Genomic DNA, 21,009 nt, shown 5'->3' with positions numbered 1-21,009 from the left:
TCATCACTGTATTTGCGCTCGTTTTGATTTTAAAGCTTGATGCTAAACGTGGTTAGTGTGTGTGTGCTGCAACGACAAAAAGTACAATGGTGGGGTGGAGGGTACGTCAGACCTGTGAGACGCAGGTAACATGACAGGTGGGTGGGGAACATTGTGCTCTACACAGTAGATGATATCACACATTTGCTTTCTCACTGTTGCAATGTTTGTCTCAAGTATACAAAGTATAAATACAATACTGTTGACTTATTTTAAATATTCTGGTACCCCCCCTCCACACACACACACACACACACAAAAGAAAATACCCATCTCAAAGCTACATCGCCAGGGACTCCACCAGGAGTCTCTTGACTGATTCATGGAAAAGATACAGTAATATAATACAGTACATATATATAATACATACATAATATAGTACACGTGTCCAGTTAGGGGTCGCCTTAGCATGTCATCTTTTCCAACATTGTCTCCAAAACATCCAACTTTGCCTGTCCCTCTAATGAGCTAATAATTTCTAAACCTATCCAACTTGCTCACTCCGAGCGAGAACTTCAACATCTTCATTTCTGCAACCTCCAGTTCTGCTTCCTGTTGCTTCGGTGCCACCGTCTCTAATCCATACATCATGGCTGGCCTCACCACTGCGTTATCAACTTTGCCCTTCATCTTAGCAAAGACTCCGTCACATAACACACCAGTCTCTTTCTCTCGGTCTCTTTCTGGTGGGACATGCCCGGAACTCCTCACAAGGGGAGGCGTCCAGGAGTCATCTTAATCAGATGCCTCAGCCACATCATCTGGGTCCTCTCAATGCGGAGGAGCAGTGGCTTGATCCTGAGCCCCTCCCAAATGACCGAGCTTCTCACCCTATCTCTAAGGGAGAGTCCAGACACCCTGCGGAGGAAACACATTTCGGGTGCTTGTATCCGGGATCGTGTTCTTTCAGTCACGACCCACAGTCGTGCCCATAAGGTGAGAGTAGAAACGTAGATTGACTGGTAAATTGACAACTTCGCCTCTCGACTTATCACCTGCTTCACTAGAACGGACCAATACAAAGTCTGCATCACTACAGACGCTGCACTGATCCGTCTGTCGAACTCCCACTCCATTCTTCCCTCACTTGTGAACAAGACCCCAAAATACGTAAAGTTCTCACTTGAGGCAGGATCTCATCCCCAACCTGAATAGGGCACGCCACCCTCTTCCAACTGAGGATCATGGTCTCAGATTTGGAGGTACTGATGCTCATCCCAGCTGTGAACCGGTCCAGTGAGAGTTGGAGATCACTGCTTGATGAAGCCAACAAAACCACATCTTCAAAAAGCAATCCTGCGGCCACCAAAGCGGGCACATTATGCCTCGGCTGTGCCTAGAGATTCTGTCCATTAAAGTTATTAAATAAATCAGTGAAAAAGAGCAGCCTTGGCGGAGTCCAACTCTCTCTGGAAACGAGACAGACTTTTTGCCGGCAATGCGGACCAAACTCTGACAGCGGTCGTCCGTGGACTGAAGAGCCCCTCGTATCAGGGGGTTCGGTACCCTATACTCCCAAAGAAACCCCCAAAGGACACGATCGAACACCTTCTCCAAGTCCACAAAAGACGTAGATTGGTTGGGCGAACTCCCATGCACCCTCGAGGATCCTACCGAGGGTGTAGAGCTGGTCCACTGTTCTCCGGTCAGGACGGAAACCACATTGCTCCTCTTGAATCTTACATTCGACTTCCCAATGGGCCCTCCTCTTCAGCACCTCTGAATAGACCTTACCAGGAAGGCTGAGGAGTGTAATTCCCCTATAGTTTGAACACACCCTCCGGTCCCCCTTCTTAAAAAGGGGGACCAACACCCCAGTCTGCCAATCCAGAGGGACCGTCCCCGATCTACAGACGATGTTGCAAAGGCGTGTCAAGAAGGACAGCCCCACAACATCAAGAACTTTGAGGAACTCCAGGCGAACCTCATCCACACATGGGGCTCTGCCACCAAAGAGCTTATTAACCACCTCAGTGACCTCAAGCCCAGAGATAGAACAGGCCCCCTTGAGCACCCAGACTTACCTTCCTCATGGGAAGGCGTGTTGGTGGAATTGAGGGGGTCTTCGAAGTATTCTCCCCACGTCTCACAACATCCTGAGGTGAGGTTAGCAGTGCCCCATCCCGACGATACACAGTGTTGATGGTGCATTGCTTCCCACTCCTGAGACGGCAGACGGTGGACCAGAATTTCCTCAAAACCATTTTGAAGTCGTTCTTTATCGCCGTCTTCTCACTAAACTCCTCTCATCCCTGGGTTTTGCCTCAATGACCACCGAAGCTGCATTCCGCTTGGCCACCCGGTACCTATCAGCTGCCCTAGGAGTCCCTCTGGCCAAAAATGACCTTCAGCTTGACAGCATCCCTCACTGTTGGTCTCCACCAACGTGTTCGGGGGCTGCCGCCACGACAGCCATCGGCCACCATACGGCCTCAGCTCCGGTTGGTCACCTCAGCAATGGAGGCACGGAACATCGTTTACTCGGACTCAATGTGCCCCGCGCCTCCCCAGAGCGTGAGCAAAGTTCTTTCGGAAGAGGGAGTTGAAATTCCTTCTGACAGGAAAATCACCCGTCATCTGTCAGCCGTCCCTGCAGAACCTCGCACCACGTTTGGGCTTGCCACGTCAGACCGCTATCTTCCCCACCATTGGCGCCAACTCACCACCAGGTGGTGATCAGTTGACAGCTATGCCCCTTTCTTCATCCGGTGTCCAAGACATGCAGTACATTTCAAGTGCAGTTTAGACTGTGCGCGCATTCGCGCGCGCACACACACACAACACACACACACACACACACACACACACACACACACACACACACACACACACACCACACACACACACACACACACACACACACAGCAACACAGAATATTCACGTTTACATGTTATTTTACTGTTTTTATGTTCATCCTGCGGTCTAAAAAAATGTAAAATTACCCACTATTAACTCAGTACTTGACTAAGTTCACCGTTTACTTTTTAGTCTGACTTTTATTTTAATCACTTTGTCAAGTAACAGTAGTATTACTTGAGGAGAATATATGGCTACTTTATCCTTCTCTGGAGTGAACATCTTTTGGTACTTTAATATTTCAGCAACATTTTTGCTCATCAGATCAGTGTTGTTTTTCTTGCACTGGTCTTTTATATTTTCACACATTGAGATGCTGCGGGTCATGGCCTTGGTCGTCGTTCCTGGTAGTGGCTGTACTCTATCACTGTTTATTCATTAAAACTGTGTTTTGTCCAGCTGCATTTTAATAAACAGAACAATTTAAAAATAACCACTTTACTGTTGCACAGTAAAATTGTTCCAGCACAAAGGCATACAGATCCACCAATCTCCAAGGCCATGGAGTGGAACAGAACAGGTTTAAAAAAAAAAAAAAAAAAAAAAAAAAGCATTAAAAAACATCTTGTGAGGCGCACTTGACTGAGGCAAATCTATGGTGATATGATTAGCTTTCCACTTAAGTATTAAGGCTCCAACCACGCTCACTGAAATGTTGAAAAGCTTAGATATCCTTGTGTAGCCAATGCCATCGTTATGTTTTTCAGCATTGGACCTTCCTGACTGTTGATCATCAGCTCCGCACCCCTAAACTTCAGTTGCCATGCCCCACAATCTTCCAAAATGGCGACTGAACATAACAGACTTGAACCGGATTCACTATCACGTATTCCAGATAATATTGGGGTATGTTTTTTCCCCAAATGCGTGAGACTTGTCCAAGAGCGTTCTACAGAGAGGTCTCAACTATTTCACACAAGGATATGTACACAGAATTAAGATTTTGGACAGGGCAGAACGCAAGGTCAGAGTTATAGTGAAACGTTGTCGATCGATGCAAAAAGGTTTTGACGCATCACAAAATTCATATTGAAATCCAACAGGATTAAAGTGTGGAATCGTACTGCGCATGTAATTTAGGTTGAGAACTTTTTACTTGGAACGATGATATCATTGTAGTCTTCATAAGTGAGTGGGTGTATTCATTTGACTTGGCTTGTAAATAAACCCAGTGATCCGTTTTTAAAGTCCAATGTGATACAAATAGGCAAATAGACTTTTTTCTTGCATGACGTGGCACATTTATGTATCACTAACTCGACTCTTCGGCATAAAACATGACACACTTCATTCAGCAGGTTTGTGATACACTAATAAAGTGAAAGTTTTTCTCCTGCACTTTATAAAGCACTGATGATAATGAAATCAAACTCAGAGAAGATACTTCTCGCTCACTTACCTTCGTACATACAGCCCTATATTTGTTGATATTGTCCATATTTAGTTGTATGTGCGGTCTTCTGCAAGTCTTAATCCATCGTAGACACTTCCACAACTGTGTTTTACTGTTACCTAGCAGGATCTCTTTCATCAGAATTGCACGTTCCCCAAGCGCATCAGAGGACCATTTTGTTTGCAACAACTTTTCCAAGCGCAAGTGACCGATAACCAGCATTGCTTGTGGGAGATGATGACAAGAGGGGCAGGTCAAGCCAGGGGTTAAGACGATGCGGCTATCTGATTGGCTATTATTCTATGAGTTGATTGACACGTCAGGAATGTCCATTGGTTTGCGCTGGTCTTGAGACAGCTCTCTGCTCTCATTCAACATGAGATTTGTCCTTTGGTGTGTGTGTCCCCTTTTGGACTGTTAAATCAAGCAGAATGGAGAATCTGCTTCCCACTCACTGTCAATGCCCACGTGGGCATTGAAATCCCCCAGCAGTACTACTACTACTACATTTCCTTTCGGCTTGGTCCGTTAGAGGTCGCCAGAGCGTGTCATCTTAACTGAACGCATATTTGTTTGGCACAGTTTTACGCCGGATGCCCTTCCTGACGCAACCCCTCTGCATTTAGCTGGGTAGAGAAGGTGAGAGCACGTCGTATTCCCATGCGGTCTCCCATCCAAGTACTAACCATGGCCAAACGCGTGTAGCTTCCGGGATGTAATGAGATCAGGCATTCTCAGGGTAGCATGGCCATAAGCCCAAGCAGTACTACTAATTTTGAAATGATCAATCTTCAAGAGTACAGAAATAGCAGGTACACATACACATGTCAGTGTGAAAACATGAAATTTTATAGTAATGTGAATAATTTCACAAAAAAAAAAAAAAAAAACTGCAGCTTATAGTCCGAAAAGTACGGACGGTATGGAAGGTCCAGAAAAGTATGGTAATCATGAAAGTGTATGGAAGGTCAATTTTCGAGCGCAACATATCTTAGATGAAAATATATGTTCAACTGTACCATAAAATGCATTGTTTTTACCATTTTCAGTATTTAGGAATTAAAGTTGGTGAACTTTGACCTCGTTTCCTGTAGCTGACAAACGCCCCCTTTCGTGATGGCTTACCTCTGACGTCATAACTAGGCGACCTGTTATTGTGTAACTAGCTTTGCTTGCACACCACTTTTTGACGGCGAAGAAAAAATTCGTTATGAGAATTCCTCAGTGATTGTAAGCTAAAATTTAATTTCTAACAATGAGGAAGATGTGTGTCGTTCAATTTTGTCGCAATTCGAATTATTCTGGTCATAGTTTACATTAGGCCAAAGCCTCAGAAGACAGTGGGTCTGGTTTGTGCAAACGAAGAGAGCTAATTTGTCATATGGAGTGAACATTTCACACTGGACTCTTACTGGTGGACTCATGTCTGAGATGGGTTTTAAATGTTTAAAAAAAACATTTTAAACACGGATCAGTACCTACCATACAGCCAGTTCCGACACCTGAACAGATCGGTGCTGCTAAAGGGACCAATTGGGAACTTTGATCAGCCACTGAACCTGGACATGGTCCGACAAGCACAGAAACCCCCTCACAGAACGTACCAAAACTGTCAAGAAATTTTCTCAAAAGACAAGTTCCGGAGGTATGTTGAGCATCTTTTATTTCCTGAAAATTTTGAACACTGTTGACATAGTTGAATGAAAGGATCATATGCCATTCTTGGCAAAAAATGTTTTATGACTGCAAATAGTTTGACCATTCTCAAGTAGAAAAACAGGATAATATTGTATACAAACCTTTTATTCTTCAACAATTTAATGAAAGTTGTGCAAAGTGTGAAACAATGCCGGTGACTCCACCCCAACAATCAGCATCACAAGGAAGTACTGTATATCTGGCTATTGACAAGTGTAGGCAAGCTTCTGTTCTGATTTGTGCGGGGTTATTAATTCTAATAAAATACTACGTAGTATTAAAACAAGCAGTAATAAATATTAGTCACTCAGAATAGCTTATAACTGCTAACTAATGTAAATTCTGACTTGTAAATTTGTATACTTCCTTAGGAAACTTGGATGTCGAGTAAGTCAAAACTGCGACAGTTACGGTCACCAACATCGTGTGCATTGTGGGAGAAAACAGTGTTTGTTATACTTTGAATTATCAGTGAATAATTAAGTAACTTAACTCTTTCCATTGTTACCACATTGTCATATGGAGATTTTAATCAACGTACGCTGCTTTGAAACCTCCTCCAAAGTAAGAAAGAAGGGCTGAATAGAGCTCTCCAGGAAACCTGTTTTAACCTTATCAAAAATAATTTGTGCACCATGAAATTGCAATAAACCTGTGCTTTATCCATAATTTTTCCTTATTCTATAAACTTTGAACCTTACTTTCTACATTAATTACAGATGTTTCAGGAAGCATCTTCTGCACAAGAGGTTGAAATCGAAGCAGCAGATGGTGAATTTCCATCTTTGGTACATTCCAAAGGTTGCCAGACTGATGAAGTCCCTGTTCATGAGAAAGGAACACACATCTTTCCGAGAGCAGAGAATATACCACAACATGTATTTCAACCTCGGGTGGCTTCAAGATGCTCATATTGAAAGACTGAATAAGCTTTCAGTGAAAATGCTATGAGAAACATTTATACACGATGGAAGTATTTTAGTTCTGTGTTGTATGTTTACTTAATATACAAATATATACATCAACATTAACACAAAGACAAAACAAAAACAAAAATATCAGGATGTAGATCATTTAAATCCTGTGTACTCTTGGCCATCTGGATTAGGAAAGGTGTCACGAATCTTTGACACAGCAGGATGGAAGTTGCACACTTTTATTTCTGCCTACAATTCCCCAACACCATCTCACAATCAGTCTATAAGCAGTTTGCTGCATTAACCCGAAAATAAGAAAATGTACACCAAGGACAATTTTCGGGGCGCCACGGTGGATCAGCTGGAAAGCGTTGGCCTCACAGTTCTGAGGTCGTGAGTTTGATCCCGGACTCGCCTGTGTGGAGTTTGCCTTTTCTCCCCCATGCCTGCATGGCATTCCGGTTTCCTCCCAAATCCCAAAAACATGCAACATTAAGTCGACATCTAAATTGCCCCTAGGTGTGATTTGAGTGCAGCTGTTTATCTCTATGTGCACTGCAATTGGCTGGCAACCAGTTCAGGGTGTACCCTGCCTCCTGCCCGTTGACAGCTCGGAGAGGCTCCAGCACTCCCGTGACCCTCGTGAGGAAAAGCGGGAAAGAAAATGGATGGATGGATGACAATTTTCCATAATGGGACTTTGAACAAGCATTGATTGGAAAAATACTGCTTTTAGCAGGAACAGCAATAATATAAATAATTCTTTATTCCTAAAAACCTGATTGAAAGTGAGAATAAGATGGGCTGATTAGGAGAAATATTAATACTATTAATTTTTAAAATAGCTCTATCTCTCTCGTTGTGGACAATCCAATCGCTGCTCAGACTGTTGCCTGAACTGGGCAACCTCAAGTACCCATGGGATCAGACAGCTGGCACTAAATCCTGAGTGCTCTGTCATGCACCGCAGCAGATGGTCTGGATAATTTCCCACTTGTTGGTGAATATGTTGACACTAATGGCAGCAACAACTTTCTTCAGTTGTTTCCATGTGTATGCAGCATACATGCACAACTGTATATATAAATATATATATTTTTTAATATATTGACATTCACACACCTATCTCAGTCCAGTACACAGAATCATCCACCCCATTTATATTTCTTTTTTAAGCATTTAGTGCTCAAACAAAACCACAAGACACCGGTTTCCAGCTTTCAGTGTAAAGTTCAGCAGTTTGCTTATGACATCTTGGGAAAATTGTGACTAAAATGGGGATGGACGGTTCTGGGTACTGTCTGGTTATGGCTCTCAGAAGGAGTCTCAAGATTTGGCAAACGTTTACCACGTGAAAATATATTTCTGGTGAAGTTATGACCAACCATTGCTCTCAAAATAACGTGACAATTTTTTAAACAGATTTCATTCATTAAAATCCTTATTTGTGAAAATATACCAACAGACGAAATACACACCATTTAATTTTAAAACAACACCAAAAACTTTCAATATTCATTCATTTTTGGCAATATTCTTAGGATTATTGTTCATTTAGTAGACCCATTTCCGCACAAGTTTTAGCTTTCCAAATGATGTATTGAGATTTTACCTAATGAATCTCCATGTCATTTTCTTTCTTCATGATGCCGTCAACTTTATGAAGTGCTTCAGTTTCTACTGTACTAAAGCTACTTTTGCTGTTTACACATTTCAGACCAAAACACAATAGAGTCAGTCAGCCTTCTGAGCGGTAAGATGGCTGCTGGACATTCCCATAATGTTTATACCTGTGTGTAATTGTTTAAACAGATGAATGCGACACCCTCAAGCATCTGGAAATTGCACCCAAGGACGAGTCAGACTTGTGGAAGTCTACGATTCGTTCTGATTTGCTGACCAATTTCTTTTGATTTTTGTCATAATTTCAAAAAAAAAAAAAAAGTTTGAGATTTGGCCTTAATTATATACCTGGTTGTGCCGTGACAATCATCTTTTCCTCTTTGTTTTCCTTCTGCCTTTGAAAAACATGCATGGTAGGTGAACGAAGATGCTAAATTGTTCGCAGCACACACAAGGAAGCGGCACACGGCCACGCCGCTTCGGCTGCTGTTAAACAACCGACATAACTCTGTGCTTCTGCAGTCGCGCAACCGCATTCCGAAACCCTACGCTGCTGCACCCTAATTACATTGTGAATTTATACCTTGTTTTTCATGCCACTTGTTTCCAGATCTTGGTGTGTATATGCATGTGTGTTCACGAGCGATAGGTAGCGTAGCTGGCTCGTCCCATGTCATAGTATGACTTAGGTACATCAAGTCAAGTTACGTTTTCATGTTTTACCATGTCCATTTTTTTACATTGTTTTGTGTGTTTTGGACCAAGCCTTCATGAATTTTGATGTTAAGCACAAGAGAGCGTGAATTAACAAAAACTGACTAAAAAAATGGTGGCACCATGTACTGGAGACTGAGTAAAAATATTTTGTTAAAAAAAAAAAAAAAAAAAATCCCGACCTATCGACCCTAGTTTTGAAATGTAGGAAATCAGAACCACCACATTTTTTTTGTTTGGCCTTATGTGCAAACACATCACTAACATACAGCAAATATGTGAGAGGGTCAATAGCGTGGACGAGCCAAAACGCTAAACAAGGAAATGGGTGGGACAAGGGAAGTTGGCGGGTGAGGCGCTGATGATGTGCAACTATTGCGCTCACGGAAAAAAAGACGCTGTTGCTCTCATAGGTCAATGTCACGCCGGGAACCAATCAAGGACTTGTATCAACGTGTCTTTCCACAATATGCCGATCTAACTGTATTTTTCATGTTTTTATTTTTTGTTTTGTTGAATAAAAACCCGCGAAGCAATGAAGCCGCAGAAAGTGAAACGCGAAATAGCGAAGGAACCCTATATTGTACAAAAAGTATGACAGTCACAACTATAATCAAAATCTGCAAAAAAAGGGATCTTGAAGCAAGAACAGTGATGTAGTGGAGTATTATTGAATGTGTATTTTAAGATGATAAATTGCAGGGACTCAATTATTCCAGGAGTGGGAGTCATTGCTTCATGTGCATCCAAGGATCCAAGTATAAAATGATCAATACATAAAGACATGTTTTTTCTTGGTAAATGAAGTTTTAATCATTCTTAACTGTAAATGAATGTTAGAGCAGACTTCTATGACTAACGTCTGAATGCATACTGGCCATAAACCATTGAAACTGCCCTTTCGTGCTGAAAGGTAAGACTTCTGATTTCTGGGTTCATTAATGCAACTGACTGGTTTTCATGTTGAAAAGATACAAATGTTACACGTTTTTTGTTTGGAGATGTGAGGAGATTTTTAAAAATCCACAGCCTTCTGGGGGCACAAGCCAGTGCAATCTGTAGGCTGGTCCCAAGCCCGGATAAATGCAGAGGGTTGCGTCAGCAGGGGCATCCGGCATAAACTTTGCCAAACATGAGCGTTCATCTAAAGTATACCATACCGGATCGGTCGTGGCCCGGGTGAACAACATCTGCCCCCGGCATAGTTAACCTACAGGACATCGGTGGAAATTAAGCTGCTATGGGTCGAAGAAAAAGAAGGAGAAAAGCGGATTCAGCGGCAGCAGAAGAGGAATTCAAAGAGCCCAACACTGAGTGTAGGGACTTTGAATGTTGGGACTATGACAGGAAAATCCCAGGAGTCAAAGGTAGTTAGGCTAGACGTTGAGGAACAGGGTTTAAGTTATTTTAACAAGGAGTAGATGGGAAGAGAAATGAAGTCGGCGTTATTTTAAAGTAAGAGCTGGCGTTGAATATCTTGGAGGTGAAATGAGTATGAGATCGAATGATGAGGCTGAAATTTGAAATTGAGGGTGTTAAGTAATATGTGATAAGCGGCTATGCCCCCCAGGAAGGATGTGACCTCGAGTTGATAGAGAAATTTTGAAAGGAACTAGATGAAGTTGTTCTGAGCATCCCAGACACAAAGAGAGTTGTGAATTGTGCGGATTGTAATGGATATTTTGGTGAAGAAAACAAGGGTGTTGAAGACGTTATGGGTAAGTACCTCATCTAAGAAAGGCACTTTAAGGGACAGATGGTGGGAGACTTTGCAAAGGATGTAAAGGGCAGCAGTGAACATTACCGTTTGTTTGCTGTTGTAATGGATAGGCTGACAGATGTGGTTAGAGTGGAAGCCCCTTGGCCCATAATGTTCGCAGATGACATTGGCAGTGGAAGCAGGGAGTAGGTGGAGGAATCATGAGAAAGGTAAAGGCATGCACTGGAAAGGAGAGGAATGAAGATTTGCTTTAGTAAAACAGAATATATGTGTGTGAATGAGATGGATGGCGGGGGAAGAGTGAGGCTCCAGGGAGAAGAGATCTCGAGGGCGGACGACTTCAAGTACTTGGCTCAACAATCCAGAGCAATGGTGAATGTGGTAAGGAAGTGAAGAAACAGGTCCAGGGAGGTTGGAAAAGCTGGCAGAAGGTGTCTGGTGTGTTGTGACTGAAGAGTCTCTGCTTTGATGAAGGGCAAAGTTTATAAACTAGTGCTGAGGCGGCTATGGGGTACGGACTAGAGATGGTGGCACTGAAGAGACAACAGAAAGCAGAGCTGGAGGTGGCAGAAATGAAAATCTTGAGCTTCTGTCTAGGGGTGAGCAGATGGATAGGATTAGAAATAAGATCATTAGAGGGATAGCCAAAGATAGATGTTTCGGAGACAAGGTTCAAGGGACCAGACTTTGGTTTGGATATGTCGAGAGGCGAGAGAGTGAGTTTATTGGTGGAAGGGTGCAGAGGATGGAGCTGCAGGCAAAAGAGTGAGAGGAAGACCAAAGAGAAGGTTGATGGATGTTGTGAGAGAAGACATGAGGGCAGTTGGTGTTTGAGTGGAAGATGCAGGAGATTAGTGCACATGGAAAAAGATGACCCGCTGTGGCGACCCCTAACTGGACAGGCCGAAAGGAAAAAAGACATTTGCTAAACGCTGTATAACTGCTCTCATGGACCAGATGTCAACCCAAGTATTTCCTGTCCCAACAGGTTTGGGGATGACTACGCGTGACCTTACCCTAAAACATTTTATTGTTTTGCGATAATGCATGAACAATTATATCACATGACACAGCATGTCAACCCATGTTTCCTAAATTGCCCTGACAAGTCTCGGGGATCACTGCACGAGACGCTGTCTGACCGTACATGACTCTTTAAAAACTAGTTTGATATTTTTAAAACCTTTCAGAGTACTGATTTCATAGCATGTGGTATTTTAGTTTTTCAGCCCTGTAAAATACGATTCTGATTGTTTTATAACTCTTCAAAGTGCCGTGGGACCACACACGACATGTCATGTGACCACGCTTTTTGAAGTACCGGTTTTATTGTTTTTAAGGTCTAATCCAGAGGAAATGTATTTGATTTGTCTATCATACAAATGTAGCTACAATTTTATTTAAAAATATTTTTAAAATTCAACACAACAGAAATGAAATAATTAGCATCAAAGTCAGTTAAGATTTTGTCGGAATTGTCACTTAGAATCGGCAAGTTCCGGTTCACTCCAGATTGTGGCATCACATCATGACAAAATTTAGCCAAAAAGCTAGCAAAGATATTGAGGAAGTGTGTTGTATTTGGCTGTTCTGCGTCAAACGCCGACGGAGTCAGCCTCCATGACTCGCCGAAAGATGAACAGATTGGCAGATCATGGACCAGGTTCCAAGCATTTCACGGAAGAATGCTTTGAAAACCCGGTGCAGCGTTCACATGGCGTTGGTAGCAAGTAAGTACGTGCGTGTTCAATGATTTAGTATTCACAAGTATCTACCTCGTTTTAAATGTAAGTACAATACCAATACAGATGTATATGCCAGCTAATCCGGATCCATGTGATGTTTAGGAGGTGGCAGAATTTGTACACTATCAAGTTTGTGTATTGTTGACGCTGAGGTCTTCCTCAAATTTGACTACGGTAGTGTGTGCTCCCAAATGTTTGGTGCATTATTTAAAATACAGGCTAAATACATGTAAACAACGAGAAGAATGCACTATAAACAATGGACATTCCTCTGATCTGAAAATATTGAAAACATGAATGAAATGTTTGTTTTACCTTGCAGAAGGCAAAAGTTACTATCTCGTGCCTGTCCAACTATCCACTCGTGCCTTTCACCAGACAAAGAATTGTACACCAAATGTAAAAGACAAGCTTATAGAAAACGAGAAAGATTAAGAGTAAGTTTAATAATCCATCATGTTACAGTTTTCTTGTACATGTAGTCCTTAGATCTGTGAATAGGGGGTCAGATAAATTTTATAACTCTGAATTTGAATTAATTTCAATGCCTCAAATGATTGTGTGGTATGGTTTCCAAATCCATGTTAAAAAAAATACTATACCCATAGGATGAAGGACTAAACCACGACAGAAGTATCTGCATATGTATGAAGTAATGTAATTTCCATGTTTCAGGGTATGTGGAACACCTGTTAGAAGAGCTCCGGACTCTCTTTGTGGATCCGAGGTAACTGCAGACGCCCAAGCACCGCTACCTCTCAGCAGCCAGAACACAAAACCAAGCAAAGACTTTGATATTCAGGATCATTTTTCAAGATTTCCAATCAAAACTGTTGAAATATGTTGTGAAATTTAAATAAATAAGAATTTGAAGAAGCTGATTTAAAAAACTGTGTCCGGTTTGTTAAACTAAATTCTATCCTGGTGGAACTTCAGCCGCAGACATTTTATATTACGAACTTCTGACGCATGCTGATTAACCAGTCATGTAGCATGATGCGAAAAATTAAAGCATTCGTCTTGTCTGTTCAATAGTCATTTTCTGAACTTGTGTGAACCTCTGTAAATATGACCTCCATGGTGAAAGCAAGCTGAAGTGGCATACTCTGGATTTGAACTTTCCAGCTCCTAATGACATTTTATGGAATTAAACAATAACATTTTTAGCATGTGTACACACAAATGTTTATTGAATGATGGTTTCACCTTCAGTGGTTTGTAAAAAAAAAAAAAAAAAAACAACTTGGTTTAGAAACTTTTTCAGTGCAGTGATACTTACAGATATCACATCACAAATTCTTCAACCATTTCGCTTACTCTAATTAGGGTCAACTTGAAAGGCAAATTTTGCACCAGAACAACAAAATATATGTTAGAGTCAAAACTGTCACATAATGACAGCAGTGGCCATCAATTATTAGTCAAGGATCAACACCCAGACTATGGTTTTCATGCAAAGAAAAGGGTAATGTTCATCAGCTGGGCATAAATCCTGTGAACACAGCATCATCTTCAAGTCCCATGAAATTCTGCTCTGATTCTCTGCACAGCACATGATGAGATAACAACCTTGTTGCTCTTGCCGAGAGGCCCCCAACACCACATCACCAACTCTCTGTACGCCATGTGGCAATTTCGTTGATGTCCTTCTCTTGTGAAGGTGTTTCTGCCATAATGGTATTGAAAGACAAGCCAGGCTGTCTCCAAAACAAATGGGTTTAGGCAGACTGAGTGAAAGCCTTTGTGGTTAACAATGCAAGTCAAGGCAGTTCTGTCCAACTTCCGGGCGGTTTCTGTAATTTCCTTACAGCAGCGGCATTCTCTCAGGGAAGGCCTCGGCTGGCAATTTACACATTTAAACCTGGGTAAAAAAAAATATAATCAGTGAAAATAATGTTATTTGGTTTGTTTTAAGCACAAAGTTGTATTTCTAGATAAGGCTGAAATAATGCCTCTGTGGAGTAAAGCCTTATCATTTATTCATTCATCATCTTCTGACTAAAGAGTGAAAACATGACACTTGAATGTATGGAACACCAATTAAGTAAGAAATGGGCAAATGTAAATTTAGAACTTGCTACTTATATCCTTCTAATACAGATACAAATACAAATTACATGGTTCTATATATATATATATATATATATATATATATATATATATATATATATATATGGCTATTAGCTACAAGTACTGATCATGTAATTTAACGATAATCACTGGCTAAATGTAAGTGTACTGTACTGTCCAACTCAGAGCATACTACAGAAGTTTAAACGCAGAATGATACCAAAGGTTTCAATTTTTGTTTTACGCCGACTCAGTCGCTAGTACAACAACAAATGGCTCACTGTTGTGTGCAAGCAGCATCGGACATTTAAACGAGTTTGAATTAAGATTATTTCGTTGTTAAGGTGTATGTACATTTGTTGAGGCACCTACCAGTCTATGTTTTGGGTATGAAGGTCCACATCAACTTGGTCAGGTTTCGCTGAATCCTGTTCTTGTGTGGCATTCGTCAACTCCGGTTCGAACATATTTATATGGTTGAATTACAACCGCAACTGCATGACATGTTTTTTTTTTTAAAATGGGAAGAATAAGAAAATTCCTCCATTTCAGTTCCTATCTCTTCCACAGAGCATTCCACAAAAACTTCTTCCCCATCCCATCTACAGCGTGTATGATTGCCTTTGTAGGAAGCCATAGTCTTTACTGGGGTTGTCCTGGCAGGACATCACACAGAAGCATCTTCAACAGAGCCTCGGTTTGAAACACACAGAGGCATTCGGATTCCAAAGAAAATTTGCACTTTGGCGCTAATTTATTGCATTTCTGTTGTGTTGAGAATTTTTTAACATTTTTTATGACATTTTAGCTACATTTGTATGATAGACAAATCAAATACATTTCCTATGGAATAGGACTTTAAGAGATCTAGAAGAAGCCATAATGATATGTGATGAAAACAACCCCCTCTAAAGGTCAAAGCCATAAATCTGTCAGGTTCATAAATCACACACACAGAAATTGATATTGAAAAATCTTTAAATACATCCCGACGACAAAAGTTTTATTCCATTCATCTTTTGGCATCAGAAATGGAAATAATGAAAATTAAGACCAAAAAAAATTTTTTTTAGGTTTTTCCTACCTGGTGGGGGTCAGCGACAGACTGGCTGGCCAAACCACCACCCTGGCCTCCCTGGGAAATCGGTGAAACGCAGTGTGAGGGCAGAGGTTCCTGTTGATTGTGTCCTCCATGTTGAGATTGCATTATGGAGGAAGCATTGTTCTGGTGCTGTTGCCGCTGCTGACGGCGAGGTGTGGCAGAGAAATTTGAACGACGACTGCCAGACTGTAGGAGGAAGAAGTAGCGAAAGAAGAGAAAGAATGATTCATAAGAACTGGGCTAGTTTGATCACTCCACTGGGCTTTCTAATGTTTTCTGCCCCAAGTACAGTCATCCATGGCTAACAGGTCTGAGGGACCACACTAAGCATTGCGCCAACACCCCTTAGTGTTTATTTATACAGTAATCCCTCATTTTTTGCAGTTAATTGGAACCGGAACCACCCACTAAAAGTTAAAAACCACAAAGTAGAGGGGGCATGTATGTTTATGTGGGTATGGTTAAATGGTTAAAATATGTAGAAAGTATTTGTACTTTGCATAGTTGAGACAAAATTAGGTAGTTAAATCTTCAATTATAAAACCATACAAATATAATACAGTAATCCCTCATTTTTCACAGTTAATTGGTACCAGACCCACCCATTAAAAGTGAAAAACCGCAAATGCTTCCTAAGTCCTGGTCATTTTGCTGGGGATGCCGTACTATACCCTATCAATGCAGTGTCCTGCTGCAGTACTATACTAATGTATGCTAGTGTTTTTTTCCCCGTTTTGTTTTATTTATTTTATTCGCTTCATTGGTCGATGTCATGCTGGGGATACCGCATTACACCCTATCAATGCGGCAGTAGTGAGAGCATTAGACGTAGCGATCTGGCTTTTTGGGAGGGTCCACGATGCCCTGAATCCGTGATAGGTGATCCGGAAAGTAGAGAGGGGTTACTGTATATAAAGCATTATAAATTTATAATATGAATTTAAGATATAAAACACTTACTGAAGTACATTACTGTACTCAGCTCGTGATACATCTTAAAACCACGTGACATCGCCATATTGCTGGTATAACAAAGCATCGTTGCAAGTTAAAGCATTGTTGTAAGTTAATTTCGTTGAGACAAAACGAAGATGTCTCATAGCACGACATCCAGAGTTTTGTCAGATATCGTTAAACATTTAGAAGGCATAGATGACCCATATTTAATTACGAAGTTGATGTTTTCGCCGATAAGAAATTGGACTGTTAATTCGCTTCCGCTTGTCTTGGACAACTGGATATACACATGTATCCAGAATCATATTGCTGGCACAGCCTCACATCCGTAAACCTCTCTGAGACAGACTATTATTTTTCTTAAACACGCATTATTCTCAAATGAGTCAATTTGGTATTATAAATATTTCTTGATAATTTGATATTCAGAAAAATAATTTCTACCTGAAATGATCGCTTCACAGGCGTGTGTATTGTGTTGCGCACCATCCATTTTTTCAATCCAAATACCAATATTTGTATAAACGACCCCTGGTTTTACATTACCTCGCATTCATCAACTGTGATTGGGATTTGGCTTGATAAATACCTGGTTATTTGAGATTGAAAAGAATCATTCCGACCTGAAATGATCGCTACACAGGTGTATTTGGTTAGGCATCATCCATCACATTTAATTTCTGAAATTCATCGATCTTTTCAGATGGTAATCTATAGAATGATCTCTTTGAAGATCTGTCTCATCTGTTGTGACAACCCACAGCACAACAGGTCTCGGGGATTGTCAATATTCTGCACCGGTTCAATGTCTCCCACAATGTCGAGCAGCTCTTTTTGACCGGCAATGTGGCACCATGAAAACGGTGACGTCAAGTGCACAAGCTCTATTGTAACCATTCATCACTCGGAGACTTCTCTTGGACCCGCCGTGGTGGTAGCATAATGTTTAATCAATAGTACGGCATTTATACTTTGCATACCTGAGACAAAAATTACAACAGTACAAGTCTCTCGGGAAAAAAATATATATATATATATATTATTGCATTACAGAAAGTGACAAACAAATGCAGCCCTATGGGGGCACAAACCAGTGCAATCTGTAGGCCGGTCCCAAGCCCGGATAAATGCAGAGGGTTGCGTCAGGAAGGGCATCCGGCGTAAAAACTGTGCCAAACAAATATGAGTGTTCATCTAAAGAATCCCATACCGGATCGGTCGTGGCCCGGGTTAACAACGCCCGCCCCCGGCACTGCTAACCTGCAGGGCGTCAGTGGAAATTCAGCTACTGTGGGTCGAAGACAAAGAAGAGGAGGAAACCGGATCCATCGTCAAAAGAAAAAGAGGAATGCACAGAGCCTACAACTGAGTGTAGGGACTTTGAATGTTGGGACTATGACAGGAAAAGCTCAGGAGTTGGTTGACATGATGATTAGGAGAAAGGTTGATAATCTGTGGATCCAAGAGAGCAGGTGGAAAGGTAGTAAGGCTAGAAGTTTAGGAGCAGGGGTTAAATTATTCTACCACGGAGTAGATGGGAAGATGAATGGAGTAGGGGTTATTTTAAAGGAAGAGCTGGCTAAGAATGTCTTGGAGGTGAAAAGAGTATCAGATCGAGTGATGAGACTGAAATTTGAAATTGAGGGTGTTATGTATAATTTGGTTAGCGGCTATACCCCACAGGTAGGAAGTGACCTAGAGGGGGAAGTCAGAAAGGCACTACAAAGGATGAAAAATGGAAAGGCAGTTGGTCCTGATGACATACGGATAGAGGTATGGAAGCAATTAGGAGAGATGGCTGTGGAGTTTTTGACCACCTTATTCAACAGAATACTAGCGGACGAAAAGATGCCTGAAGAATGGAGGAAAAGTGTTCTAGTTCCCATTTTTAAGAACAAAGGCGATGTTCAGAGCTAAGGGAATTATAGAGGAATAAAGTTGATGAGGCACACAATGAAGTTATGGGAAAGAGTAGTGGAGGCTAGACTCAGGACAGAAATAAGTATCTGTGAGCAACAGTATGGTTTCATGCGTAGAGAGAGTACCACAGATGCATTATTTACCTTGAAGATGCTAGTGGAAAAGTACAGAGAAGTTCAGAAGGAGCTACATTGTGTCTTTGTGGATCTAGAGAAAGCCTATGACAGAGTACCAAGAGAGGAACTGTGGTACTGCATGCTTAAGTCTGGTGTGGCAGAAAAGTATGTTAAAATAGTACAGGACATGTATGATGGGAGCAGAAGAATGGTGAGGTGTGCCTTAAGTGTGACAGAAGAATTTAAGGTAGAGGTGGGACTGCATCAGGGATCAGCTCTGAGCCGCTTCCTGTTTGCAGTGGTAATGGATAGGCTGACAGATGAGGTTAGACTGGAATCCCCTTGGACCATGATCTTCCCAGATGATATTGTGATATGCAGTGAAAGCAGGGAGCATGCAGAGGAACAATTAGAAAGATGGAACTATGCACTGGAAAGGAGAGGAATGAAGATTAGCCGAAATAAAAATACATAAGTATATAAATATATAATAAATAATAAACATAAGAATATATGTGCGTGAATGAGAAAGGTGGATGGGGAAGAGTGAGGCTACAAGGAGAAGAGATAGCGAGGGTGGAGGACTTCAAATACTTGGGGTCAACAATCCAGAGCGATGGTGAGTGTAGTAAGGAAGTGAAGAAACGGGTCCAAGCAGGTTGGAACAGCTGGCAGAAGGTGTCTGGTGTGTTATGTGAAAGAAGAGTCTCTGCTAAGACACAGGGCAAAGTTTACAAAACAGTGGTGAGGCCGGCCATGATGTACAGATTAGAGACAGTGGCACTGAAGAAACAACAGGAAGCAAAACTCGAAGTAGAAGAAATGAAAATGTTGAGGTTCTCTATCGGAGTGAGCAGGTTGGATAGGATTAGAAATGAGCTCATTAGAGGGACAGCCAAAGTTGGATGTTTTGGAGACAAGATTTGAGAGGGCAGACTTCGATGGTTGTTGATGGACATGTTCAGAGGCGAGAGAATGAGTATATTGGTGGAAGGGTGCTGAGGATGTAGCTGCCAGGCAAAAGAGCAAGAGGAAGACCAAAGAGAAGGTTTATGGATTTGGTGAAGGAAGACATGAGGGCAGTTCGGGTTAGAGAGGAAGATGCAGAAGATAGGCTAAGATGGCAAAAGATGACACACTGTGGCGACCCCAAACGGGACAAGCCGAAAGGAAAAGAAGAAGACAGAAAGTGACAAACAAAGCAAATGTGTGATGTCTTCTTGTGAAGCACCGAATGCCAGTCATGCACTGCTGTGATGTCACTTCTGATGTACCACTCTTTCATCACTTCCGTTTCGCCGGTGTGGCGCCCACTCATCAACAAGAGGAACTTTTGCTCGTGAGGAGAATCCAGGATGTCTCTCTCACCATCTCCAGCTCGTTTTGGCCACAACTCCACAAATTTGCTTTTTTATTTCCTTAGGGCAGTACAAAATTTAACAAAGCAAACGCCATAAAGGCAACCGTGAGTCGATACTCAAAGACATCATAAGCAAACAAAGTAAACGTAGGTCAATGTTAGCATATTAAGCATACTAAAAGAGCATTCAAAGCAAAACAAGAGAGCAAATGAGATAACTATGTAGAATTAATCCATTTAATCCAAAACCCTGTGCAATGACATTACCCTGTTAACACAATAGCTAAACTCGACCGCTCGTACCAATATCGCACACTTTGGAAAATTTTCATACCAACCTTTTCTTGCCAAAAAGCCTCGTCCTCGAGGGGGTGAATCCCTCAATGCAGCTTGAGGTTATTAATCACACATTTCACTTCCTTATTAAAAATTATTAAACGTTTTACCCTTTACCACATTCTTTTTGTAGCGCACCTCGGATTCATTCATGCCATAATGGCACCACTAAAGCAAAACTTCTTCCGTCAAAAGTTTTGTCTTTGGTGCATGTCCACTGAGACAAATCCATCCATCCATCCATCCATCCATCCATCTTCTACTGCTTTACCGGGTCAGGTCACGGGGGAAGTAGCTTCACCATGCATAGTCGGACTTTCCCCACCCACTTCTCCCAGCTCTTCCGGAGACATCCCAAGGCATTCCCAGGCCAACCGAGAGACAGTCTCTCCAGCATGTCCTGGGTCGTCCCCGGGGTCTCTTTCTAGTGGGACATGCCCGG

At 41.7% G+C, this 21,009-nt stretch overlaps 1 protein-coding gene across 7 annotated transcripts in view; it reads right to left on the bottom strand.

Annotated features, from left to right (window-relative positions):
* LOC133514117 (zinc finger protein 646-like) overlaps window positions 1-21,009 on the bottom strand; it is a 107,226-nt gene that overhangs the window by 41,758 nt on the left and 44,459 nt on the right. For 6 of the 7 annotated variants that reach the window (XM_061845467.1, XM_061845468.1, XM_061845470.1 and 3 more), the window contains exon 4: window positions 15,861-16,064. In XM_061845467.1, the coding sequence (XP_061701451.1) occupies window positions 15,861-16,064 (204 nt within the window). Of the gene's footprint in view, window positions 1-6,688; window positions 6,810-15,860; window positions 16,065-21,009 lie in introns of all 7 variants that reach the window. The other variant, XM_061845471.1, reaches the window with a different exon arrangement.

Source organism: Syngnathoides biaculeatus, chromosome 16 (genome assembly GCF_019802595.1).
Source record: "Syngnathoides biaculeatus isolate LvHL_M chromosome 16, ASM1980259v1, whole genome shotgun sequence".
Classification (NCBI taxonomy): Eukaryota; Metazoa; Chordata; class Actinopteri; order Syngnathiformes; family Syngnathidae; genus Syngnathoides; species Syngnathoides biaculeatus.
Note: the sequence above shows the minus strand (reverse complement) of the source record. Positions and strands in the feature narration are given on the sequence as shown.